Genomic DNA, 12,874 nt, shown 5'->3' with positions numbered 1-12,874 from the left:
CCAAAGATTTATTTAACATCTTAAAAAGTCTTGTGAAATGTCCCCTTTAAAATATATTTTAAAGTTTTGCGTGTGTGTTTGATGCTGTGGATTTTCAGAACCGGGTCATGACGAGTTACACGTGGTAAGTAAGACTTCTGTCTGATGTTGGAAATAGGCGCGTGTATATTATATAAATGACACGAACATGTAGTGAATCATAAGTTAAAACAGTGTTGTACAGTGTTGCATGACTCGTACTCGCTCCTCCTGCGGTAGTAACTCCTCCTTCTTCATTTTTTTGTACGTTATCAGAAAGATTCGGTAAAGCTAATCTTTCTTTTATAAATCTGATTAAACTAAAGACTCTTCAGAGATATAAAGGATGTCATACTACTCTATAGGTACTCCAGATTAACATCAGAAATGCAGAAACAGCGTGTGTTACGTGAGCTTTAAAATACACAAAGAATTCCCCAAAAAATATCTTTGTATTTTTTTGTAAACATATTTTAAAATATGTTTCAGCAAATACATTTTTGGGCCTTTTTTGTATTTTGAAATATAATTAAAATGATATGCTGTATGGGTCTCTAACAAGTACTGTCTTTGCATTTTTGTCTGTAATATGAAAACGTAAAAAATCAACTATATTGGCCAGAGCTGTGGCACAGCATCTCCACATTGAGCCTTGGTGTTTGTGTGGGTTTAAATCAAGCTGAAAATCTCTCTACCCAATCTCCTCCTGTCCACTTTTCACTACATACCTGTCAAATGAAGTGTCAATAACAGATACACACCACCACACCTCATACGGTTATTACTGTGACAGACGGTGACGATACACAGAAAGATCTCCGAGACGACTACCGTACCATAGGTGCCAGTTTATCATCGCAAAAAAAGTTTACACACTTTTTAATGAGGCATAAAAGGCAGCTCAAAGGAATCACACACGGGGGAAATACTGTCTGATGCTTTCAAGAGTCGATTGTTGCTTCACTTAAAGGTGTTACAAGTAATTTGAAACATGTTTCTACAACCTGGCAGCTATGACTGAAACAGACGTCTTGAGAAATCACACCTGTCTCTAACTTCAGGCATAAAAAAGCTTAGGGTTTTTTATGCTTTCATTTTTATGTTGAAATGCAAGATTACAAACATCAAAGTTTCATTTCTCACTGCTTTCTAATTTTTTGTTTACTTTCAAATGACATGTATAGTAAATCACTTGATACAGATTGCCTGCATTAAATATTTGAGTTTAATTAATTATATTTTTACACAAGCAACACACACATCTCTGCTACAAATGAACATTTAAAGTTTGTTTCTACCATTCTTGGACAATTACACCAAACATGACAGAAGTACAAACGTTACAACTTACCCCATAGGTGGGGTTAATTTTAACAGGCAGGGGGTTAGTTGTAACACTTACTAAAAATTAAGGTTGCAGGCAATTGTTTCAATACTATTTTGTCTATATACTTGAAGTGGATATTGTTTATATATCTGTCTTTAATAGACAGGTATCCACACTGTATTCATTCAGCCAGCCCTTTTCTAACAATAGTTCAATTATAAATGGATACAAATGTCTAAATGTGACAAAAAGCAGCACAATTATGACAATTTTTTTTATATGTGACCCAGTCTGTAATAACCATACTACAGTTTCAAAATCAAATGATAGTGAGCATTAAAATCTGATTTCAGCCATTAATTTCATTATAATTTCAACCTTTGACGTGACCTTATTCAATCAATATTAAAGATATGAACAAAAATAAATTTGACATGATTTTTGATAAAACAGGCGCATTTATTTTGTTGGCAGCAAGCAATCATTCGTGTGTAACCTATTTAAAACAACGGCAAGAATTATGCTAACGTTAGCGATTTTCATATCGTTAGTACTGAGGGGTTAGTTGTAACACAGCGTTACAATTAACCCCGCTGGGTCAAAATATTTTCAAGCCCACCAAAAAAGTTGCTAGCAAACGATGCTGTGTTTTATTCAAAAAGACACTGATTAACATTGGATTGGTATCTTACAAACTCGTTCATCAATAACTCTCTGGAAAAAACATTATACATTTCCAATAATTTGCAGTGTGAAAAAATACTGTAAAACAAAACGCTCAACCTTGTGCAACAATGTTCCGTGTTACAACTAACCCTGCGTTAGTTTTTGCCCCGCGCACCCCTACACTCCAAAAAATGCTGAATTTGACAGAATTTTCATTTTGGTTGAGCTATCCCTTTCACCCAACAGCACCAAAGTATCTGTGAAATTATGTGCTGTTAGTCATCAAAAAGAAGTGGTTTTATTGTCCCAATCGCAGTATGTTTTTGATTTCTGAGTGACAGGTCTAAGGGCATGATCACACTGAACACGGCTGCTCTAAAACACAAAAATAGCTCCCTATACCTTAAATAGTGCAGTATTTAAGCGGACAACCATTTTGTAGTGGTGTCCGAAATAATAGTGAACATTATCGAGTGCGCTTATTCAATAGCATAATTCACCGCAATAATACAGTATGTGTACAACTGATGTACACTCAACTGCTAGCCGTTACCCCTTTACTATGAGGCGCGTGCCAAATGAACTCCCACATTTTGACACAAGATGTTGCCCAAAACGCTTCTGCTGCTTAAGTCCTAGGTATTGTCTGATTTTTTTACACATCTGCGAGGGTTCATAGTTCATTTGACTCATACATGTGCGCTTGACACATGCGCATTGGGACAAATTGCAATTCCTCTCATGGCCTACATACTACAGTACATACTGTATATATATCTGGACTATAAATCACACTTTTTTCAAAGTTTGGCTGATCCTGCGACTTCTAGTCAGGTGTGAATTGTAAGTCAGTATGAAGAATTTTTACATTTATGGGGCAAGAGACAACATTTCCGTCTACAGCTGTGAGAGTCTGCTTTATGCTCCTCCTGTATTTATGTAATTCAATGAATTCAGTGATGTGGAAGACGTGCCTTCGACTTTGATGCTTGTTACGTTAACGTACGGACATCTATTCAGCCTGCTGTTCTGTGTGCTATAGTTAAGTTGAATAACTTGCCTTTCCAGATTAAATGTCTGTTCTTCGGCTTGGATTTTGTGAAATAATTTTCTAAATAAATGCGACGTTTATTTCATTGCGACTTATATACGTTTTTTCGTCTTCATGCCACATTTTTTAATTGATGCGACTTATACTCCGGAGTGACTTATAGACAAGTTTCCCGGGTCTGCCAACGACTTACGGTTGTGTCTGCCAAGCACTTTCGGTTAGCGTCTTTTACTGTCTTTGGTTAGCGTGCAGAAAAAGTAAACTATGGATGGTGTTACATGCCGACACGGCTCCGGGACATATTGTGCTGTTCGCGGTTGCAACAACTCGTGGTGAAAACAAACTCGCTAACCGGAAGTGCTTGGCAGACTGAAAGGCTAATGGCGGCCCGCCTATTTTACCGGGGAAACTTTTCTTTAGTCAGGAAAATACCGTACTCCTGTTCGGGTATGCGTAACCTACACGTACAATGTATGCAAGGTGTAAAAAATTTGGCAGTGCACATACAGTATTCGTGCACTCTTCTGATAACAAAAATTGTATCATGCGTATTGTACCCTCGTGTACATTTAAAAAATGGACCATGCTTTAATCTTTAGGGTCCAAATTCCCTCACTTATTTTCAGTCACTCATTCAAGTGGACTAATGTAGGGAATGAGGATATAGGGGGCTACTTCGGGCACAACCAGGGTCTCGATCATCAGATGATAAAACTCCAAGGTAAGACACAATGGTCAATGATCAAAGGTCATCTAGAGCAGGTTTTATTATTTGTACTAAAAATTGCATCATCGCCATCAGAGCTTTATGATTGTCCCAAAGCAGACAAACCTATATGTGACCCTGTCTGTAAAATCCAGGCTAAAGTCTGATGGCCAATTTTTAATTTCAGTCATTGATTTCATTCTTTGACATGACCTTTTTCGATTATATAGGTTATATTTTTGAAAATATCTTGCTCACACAATCACCTTTCAGTTATTTACCAGTAAAGGCTGTATGTGTAAAAGGAGCTGTAGTTAGATATCAATAACAAAACAGAAATAATTTTAGCTTATCTTACAGTGACAAAACACTGCGCTTAGCGGTTTCTCTGTTTCCCTGTGTGTATTCATGCTCCTTAGCTACGACAACCACAAAATATCCCATGTCTGTTCCCTAAAGGCAATCGATGGTTGCCAGCACACCATATACGATTCCTCTTCCAGAAAATACAATTACTTCTCCTACAGGTCACTAAACTCACAAGCCTCCCATTCCATTACCATAACACTCCAAACAATTATCTTAATTAACATCTGGCGTAGTTCATGTACAGTTTTAACCAAGCCAGTTCCCACTACAAAATAACCACTGTTACTTCGCCCTCAACAGCAGCACATCTGTCCACTCGAAGAGAAAGGGATAGTGAAAGAGCGTTTCCAAAGGGGCATTATGTTGGCTGGCGCTGGCAGAATGTTGGCAGATCTTCGGAGCTTGCTCACTTCGTCCAATCTGTGTCAGCGTCACGTTAAACCCCCTAGACCGGCTTGTCTGTCCCTCATGGCTATTGCCGTGACCGTGCCAGACTTCGGAACTGGAGTGTTTGCAAACACGGAGAGAAACAGGCCTTATACTCCTATTCCGTGCAGTTAGTGCGGCTTGCCAAAAAACAAATGCAGTTCGCTTGGGAGATGCAAAACGAAAACATGAACTATAAAAACGGATGGTTTTGGTGCGGCTTGTGCAAGAAAAAGCTTCTTGCTGCCAAGACAATCAGCGCATAACTTTGCTGATGGAGTCTTGTTTTCTCTCCGAATCTGGTTTATTATTCTGGTATTTTTTAAATCAAAGGGCAATTCGAGTAAGTGTAAGTTTTTAATGTAGCTGTGCGGCAAGCACACTCAAATAGAAAGTGACACAGTCATGAAGCACAAGCTGGGTGACACGCAGTTTTTACTAGGTGCGTCGCATCGAGGCGAAATTATTGCAACTTTTCAGAATGCCGCAGGTCATGTGATAAGAACCAACCAATCAGCTTCACCCTTTAGGTTTCAACATTGGGCCATGTAAACATTGGGGGCTCTTTCATACACCTGGCACAATGCAGCGCAATGCGTGACGCAAGTGTCTTTTGCTAGTTTCAACCTGGCGCAATTATCATTTTCACGTTTAGCGCCACGTTGTTTACCGGCGTTCTGGTCTGAAAACGAGGTGTGTTCAGGCAACTAAAATAAACTATACGCAATATGTTTTTTGTTGTTTAAAGAGCGCAGTAAATTACGCGCCTATAAACAGGACGACACGCGGGTTTGCTTATCACATACATGAATGCGCAGCACAAAAACGCTCTTAAAAATGAAAAATTAAAGGATTAAAATGTAAAAGATTATTATTGAGTCTCTTGGACATAAATGAGGACCGATTATGAGACGTTTGAAGGCGTAAAGAGCTGCTTCACCTGTAGCCTGGTAAGTAAATAAATGCTTTGCTTTAAACATTTAAGCATCTGTTTTTAAATGTTTTTTTAAATGCTACCCTACAGATTTATTGTATATAATGACTCTGTACCTGTGGATATGCTGAGATGAGAAACATTTTAAGTAATGCTTTTTAAAAATCCCATGGTGCTGTCCGAGTGCTGAAACGCTTCGGATCCCCGCACATTTGTAAATTAATTATCTCTTATTCGTATTTTTAGAGTACAAAGCTTATCTTGCATATTTGCAAATTATTTTATGAGATTACATTGATTATGTAGGATATCAATACATTTACAGCAATTATAAGCCTGCTATTTGGTATTATATGACTGAAAGAAAGTGGCTTTTAAAGGTTTTAATCCAAAAAATTAAAATTTCAATAAAAATGAAAACAACACATTTTTTTTAACATCAATCTTAAAGTGGTGGTCTTCTTCCTCCGCTTAGTTTTTCAGTTTACAAAGTCTGTCATCTAAATAGGGATTAGACAGCGCCAGTGCAACTGGCTGGGATGAGAGATAAGACTCTCATTGGTTTATTGCACGTTACGCCCAAAAACATCCATTACTCATTAGGAGAATAGGAACAACCCTTTTCGACAGTGCGCTCGGCCTTAAATTAGCAAAAGTGGCATCGGACGCCCATTTAGACAATGTGCTTACTGTAGATCGTTAAAATAGGGCCCTGTATCAATCCGTATTAATTAAATTAGATTTTAAATGAATACATGCTAAATAGAATGTTATGCTAAATTTAATATATTTTTAAATTTGTAAATATATTTAGTTTTAACCTTCATATACTAGTCAACTTTTGAAGTAGAGCAAAACCTTTCATAAAATGTATCTCCTTGTTTTTTGAACAATACCCGTTCTTGTTTTAGGATTACTTTGATGACCCTGCTGAACAAAACAGCATAGACCAGCATAATTCCTACGCTGGTCCATGCTGGTTTAGCTGGTGGTCACCAACATACAGTGGTATGACAAATTATATCAATCACATTCCCCGTTCATGTTGTGGGACAAGACAATGAAGAGATCTCAGGAGGCAGGAAGTAAATCTATGGATCTATGGATTCGGACGTGCCGTCCTTTTAGAGCCTTTTAGAGCTTTCGGATACAACCTATGAATTCGAACATACTTGCCTCGCCTACAGCTTTTTGCCTACCATATAGTATGGAAGTAGACTTTTTGGACGCATAGACCATGGACATGAACTTCAAAATGACAAAACAATGTCAAAATAAAAGACAAAAGCCCTTACATCAATAAAATTGATGACATCACACCAGGCACGAGCTCTTTACAAGAGGCTAATGCTACATAACAGGTAGTAAAAAAAAAAGAAATAGCTGAACTGCTTATTTGGTCTGCTTATTTGCTGGAGCTCCTGTAATATAATCAAACATAATTTATACTTCTTATACAAGATCATTATGCCGTCAATAACACTACAAAACACAAGGACACTTCTCAGACCCGTAAGAACAGAATAAAGAGAGTAACAAAAATATACGCAACAAGATTATTTCCTTCAAGGAAAAACAGAGAATATTCCTGAATGTATAGAGCTTTAATAGATTCTGTCTCGCACATGAACACACACACACAAACGCACACCTGCTGTAAGTCTTAAATGTCATTGAAGGTACCACTCGCTACTGCAGACTAATGAAGCGACTTATTATCAGACAAACGTTCTGTCTGCACCTCAGACAAAAGCCCTGCTGTTACCAACCTCAAATAACAAAGCAAATCTACTTTCATCTCCTGCCTATGTTCTGATAAGAGTCAATGGGAAATCAAAATTGACCATATTTACTTTCTTCATTGCGTGGCCCGGTTCTGCTGCGAATGATTCGTCTGCACTCGTTATTGCGAAGGACAAAATTATTGTCTTTGTGATCTTTCTTCGAAATGCACTGTAATCACTTTTCCATCAATGCCAAATGGATTACATCAAGTCTAACTCGATTTTGCTTCTGTATGAGAACTTTTTTTTGACATGATTAGTCACATTGTAACTTATATACAGAACATTCCCACAGGTGTAACTTTACAGCAGCTTCGAGACTAAACGAGTGCTTATCTTGGATGACTTTAAATGCAACACTTCATAATTTTCCATCGATGCACGATTAATAATGGTAAATTGCTTTTGTAACTGCAGCGTTTATGTGAATGCTATGGATCGGAGAATTGATTGGTGTGTTTGTATGCCCGTCTGAGAGAGAGAGCGGGACAGATTTAGTCTCATTAGTCAACGTCCACCCTGCACCCGCGGTCGTCCTTACACAGCACATTTGCTCTCGACCCGACCTAGTATCCCAGACAGATTTACTGCACGTCCTGGCACCCACCCACCTTTCTTGTTCCCGAAGAAGAGGGTCTGTTGTGCTGGGTTTGACCACTGGAGGGAGGTGTTATCATTATAATCCACTCGGCAGGTCATGTTGGCCGTGCTGCCCTCCACCACCGTGACATTCTGGGTTATGGGAAACTGAGCTTGGCTGCCTGCAGAGAGACACATAGGGAAAGAGAGACAGGCTTATAAACAATTCACAGTTATGTGTGTGGGATGCATAACGATTAATCGCGATTAATTTATAGCAGAATAAAAGTTTTTGTTTACATCATATATGGGTGTGAACTGTGTATAATAATTATGTATATATAAATATGCACACATCCATGTATAATTTTAAGAAAAATATATATATTTTTATATTAAGTATTTATATATATTATAAATGATACATAAATATACAAATGTATACACATGTAAACATTTCTTAAATATGTACATGCATGTGTGTGCATTTATCTATAAAAAGTTATTATACACAGTTCACACACATATATGATGTAAACAAAAACTTTTATTCTGCTATAGATTGATCGCGATTCATCGTTATGCATCTACAAAAACAAAACAAACTAAGTGAGTTGTGCTTTATGTATTTTTACAAGAGTGCAATCTTTTAAAACGTATTATTGTAGAGCTTTGACAAAGAGAAAGATTATTGGGCTGCTCTTTCGAATACTCGATTCTAATTGGTCATACCACCCTATGGCCTGACATTGTTTTACTGGCATGTATCCAAGGATTAAATGATATCAGATCACTTACCAGCGCTACTAAAGTGTTTCTAGTAATAAAATAACTAATAAAATAGTCCTAAATCAATATTTTGTGGTCAGCTGCCTACTTATGTTTCAAGTAGTCATGTAATACATGCGGTACAGTGAACTCCCCCAGATTGTTGTTCACCCTGAGTGGGTTTATACTGGCTTATAAAACGGTTTGTTCCAGTCCTTGGTTCTGATTGGTCAATAGCTGTGCATCTTTTATATATGATAAACACAGCCGGGACTGCTGCACCCAACAATTCTGTGTATCACAGCACCCTTAGCAATATTAACGGATGAAACTTTCTGTTGCTGGTCATAGTGGGTCAGGGACTATTTTTTCCAGCGGAAGGGAAGCTTTTAGTGATTTAACTTCATGAAAGTTGTGCTGCTACATTTTTATGCTTAAAAATTTGCATGGTGTGTTAACTGTTTTATTAAAGCAATAAGTTTTACTCATACTCGTGTACAATGCATGCGAGGTTTCAAAAATCTGTTGGTGCACATACAGTATGCATGCACTCTTTTGATGACAAAAACTGTGTCATGCGCGCTGTACCCAGAGCCTTGCGTATGCGTACAATTTGACCATAATTTGGCCTTAAAGGCGGAGTGCATGGTTTCTGAAAAACACTTTGGGAAATGGAGTCAGGCCGACTACCAAAACACACTTATAGCCAATCAGCAGTAAGGTGCGTGTCTACTAAACAACATTGTTGCCTGGGTTGCGTATGTGTGGGGCGGGTCTATGAAAAGGTGGTCCAGATTCTATTGGGGTAGGGGCGTGTATGTTTAGGTGATTTCAAATGTCAACCAGTGGCGGCTTGTGACTGCTCATCCGAGGGGTGTAAATTCAAAATAAGTGCCTGCTGCAGACGCGTCTAAAGGGTTTATGATAAAAGAGATGCTCACGTTCACAAAATACATGCAAGACACTTCCTTAACAATAAACTCTGATTTCGCATGAGATTATGCGAGTATCTGGCAAACGTGAGCGTCTCTTTTATCATAAACCCTTTAGACGTGTCTGCAGCAGGTACTTATTTTGACAAAACACCTGATGCACATAGGATCACTCGATGCGCAGAACACATATTTTGAAATGACGAACCACACGCGACAAGCTACATACATGTTGTGACAAACGTCGCATTGAGCGCCCTCGAAAAAAGAAGTCACCGGCTGCCACTATTGTCAACATTGGCTTTCAAAGATCATGGACCCTGCCTTTAAGTCATGGCTAAGGCTAAAAGTATAGTCCCGTTTTTACCCGTATGTGAGCGTCCACGTACAGTGCGCGTACCGATAAATTTTGAAACCTTGTGAACAATGTACGCGTAGGACGCCCATTCACGTACAAGAGTATATACTATGTAGGCCACGAAAGGTTTTGCAATTTGTCTTAATGCGTATGCGTCGAACGTCTGTGTACACGTACGAGTCCAATAAACTATGACTCAAAATTCTGTATGGAAATAGCTATGTGAGGTTTGCACAGTGTCTTCTTCAATATCTTTGTATTCAAAATAATATTATAAAACGGGCAGTTCTGGTTCTCCATTCTGATTGGTTGAAAAGCGTTCTAAGCCGTGATACAATACCCCGGTAAACTCACGGTTCAGACCGCATTACATAAGTATCACTGTCCCACTGTTGCTGCGTACTGATTTATAAAAATAAACACCACAGTCTTTAATCATATTTTCATTGTGTCTTTGCTGCGTCTATGTTGGTTGGGAACTGCGCTCTGTTTCAGCCACACTTGATTCTGAGGAACTACTTTGTTATGTGGAAGAGTAATATTTGTACTAATATAATTACAACTTATTTGTGTTTCATTTTATGAAATTCTGCTATGCATATGAAGTAACCGTTTTATAAACGCAATAAGCCCCGCGAAGCAGTGGTGTTACAGTGCATTTTATAACAGCTAAGGGGGTCTTAGGCACTCCGCTTCGCATCACCACACATGCGCCCGATGAAACGGTTTATACACAAGCCAAAAACATGCAAGTAAAGCCACGATTTTTGGCTGTCCCAGGTGAAAGATTGTCATGGTGAAACAATCATTGTAATTGTGGCTCTTCATCTGTAGTCCTATGTCGTACAATGGGAGAGGTTCAAAGACGGCCGTTTTCCCGGTCTTGCGTCCAAAGATAGCCTACGATAGTTTTCTGAAATTCAGCATGATCGATGTTTTGTGTGCTTGCTGCTACGACCTGCGTACCGGTATTTGGTTACCACTAGCACATGCTGGTGACGTTGCGCTAACGTGTGAAGTAGCCGTTGAAGCCTCTATGTCATCATCATACAGTCTACATGCTTGTCGTACCCAAGTTTAAACAATCCATGTCGCACAGTGTGATAAGGTCATGATCTTATAGGACGGCAAAAATTCCTACAGTGTATCTCAGCTTAAGTTGGATTGAAGATACCAAACTGCCCCTCCCCCAACCTGTGTATGGATTAACTTGTGTGGTTCAACTTGTGTATGGATTAACCAGTTCTCGCCATGAATATAGCTATAGATGGCGTGAAGAAGAAAACAAGAAAGAAATAAAATGGATTTGACACACATTTAACATTTGGGTGCACAAAACAGAGAAACGCAAAGATGTAATTCTTTGCACGACGTCCTCCTCTTTCTCTCTCTTCCTCTCTTCTCGTTCTGACTTGGGATCAGCAGTAATTGGTAGCATGGCCTAATTAGAGCTAGTCATGCTCGGCAAGGGACATACTGCTCCGGCAGCTGGGTGGCAAATTGACACATAATCCTGACTACAGCGGTGCTTCGATCCGAGTTAGCGACCGTCTCGTGTCTAGTCTGAGAAAGGGGGCGGAGCGTCTGTGTTCTTGTAAGGCATAGGGGACATCCAAACCAAGACTAATCACCTGACCTCTGTGGATTCAGCTCAGTCTTATACCGAATTTGTTTTTGACTTCTAATTGCATTCAGTCTGCATCTCAACTCATATTTCGCTCTTTTTAGACTCATGTGACTTCAGAGGAAATCTTTCTTGCCAATATCGCAGGTGGCCCGGTAGAGGAAAAATTGAGTTGTGCAATTCTCTGCTTATTAAAACGTGATAATCGAATAATGCAGGTACCGCGAGGCTAAAGCTTCCCCCTGAAGCTGCGCTTCACCCAGATATCTTAATTTTGTTATCGTGCCTTTGCGAAATCGTGCCATTATTTTTTTGCTTTCGAAATGAAAGCGAATGCTGAATGAGGCTGTAACTTGGTTAACACTGTTTTCCAGGAAATAAAAGAAAGTTATGGGTTTGGCACAACACAAAGCTGGATAAAATGGTAAACTATCCCTTTAAAGATAATTATTTTTTGTCTCAAAGTGCACATAATAACTATAATTTTTATTGAATATTGAGAAGCGTAAATGATAATTTACTAAATGTAAATTTATATACTTATTTTACAAGAAAATTATATCAGATTTGTTTAAGAAGCTTCAGAAGATCATAATTTTGAACTACAGTTTTAAAAAGATAGTTCACCCCAAACTTAACTTTTGTGAGGAATGGATGGACTTTTTTTGGCTTCAAATCAGAAGCACCATTCACTACCATCATAAACCTTGGAAGAGACAGACCATTTTCTAATATAACTTCGATTGTGTTCGTCTGAAAGATAATTGTCACATATATCCTGGATGGCTTGAGGTTGAGTAAATCATGGGGTAATTTTCATTTTTGGGTGAACTGTCCCTTTAAGACCATAATATTATACAACTTAATTTCTGTTTAGATTTCTTGTGGATCAATGTGGATTTATTTTATATAATTTAAAAAATAATTAAATAAAAATAATTTTACTATATAACAATCAATTAGTATAATATTAATCTACACACACCTAAAGGATTATTAGGAACGCCTGTTCAATTTCTCATTAATGCAATGGAGTAATGGTGTGGGGATGTTTTCTTGGCACACTTTAGGCCCCTTGGGGATCGTTTAAATGCCACGGCCTACCTGAGCCTTGTTTCTGACCATGTCTATCCTTTTATGACCACCATGTACCCATCCTCTGATGGCTACTTCCAGCAGGATAATGCACCATGTCACAAAGCTTGAATCATTTCAAATTGGTTTCTTGAACATGACAATGAGTTCACTGTACTAAAATGCCCCCCGCAGTCACCAGAACTCAACCCAATAGAGCATCTTTGGGATGTGGTGGAACGGGAGCTTTGTGCCCTG

At 38.6% G+C, this 12,874-nt stretch overlaps 1 protein-coding gene across 5 annotated transcripts in view; it reads right to left on the bottom strand.

Moving 5' to 3' along the window:
• The window catches only part of cadm2b (cell adhesion molecule 2b), a 153,931-nt gene that overhangs the window by 78,659 nt on the left and 62,398 nt on the right, over positions 1–12,874 (bottom strand). For all 5 annotated transcript variants that reach the window (XM_073862656.1, XM_055195986.2, XM_073862654.1 and 2 more), the window contains exon 3: positions 7,893–8,042. In XM_073862656.1, coding sequence (XP_073718757.1) covers positions 7,893–8,042 — 150 coding nt within the window. The remainder of the gene's footprint in view (positions 1–7,892; positions 8,043–12,874) is intronic.

The sequence above is a fragment of the Misgurnus anguillicaudatus genome, chromosome 24 (genome assembly GCF_027580225.2).
Source record: "Misgurnus anguillicaudatus chromosome 24, ASM2758022v2, whole genome shotgun sequence".
Lineage (NCBI taxonomy): Eukaryota > Metazoa > Chordata > Actinopteri > Cypriniformes > Cobitidae > Misgurnus > Misgurnus anguillicaudatus.
The sequence above is the reverse complement of the archived record's forward strand: the minus strand, read 5'-3'. Positions and strand labels throughout refer to the sequence as shown.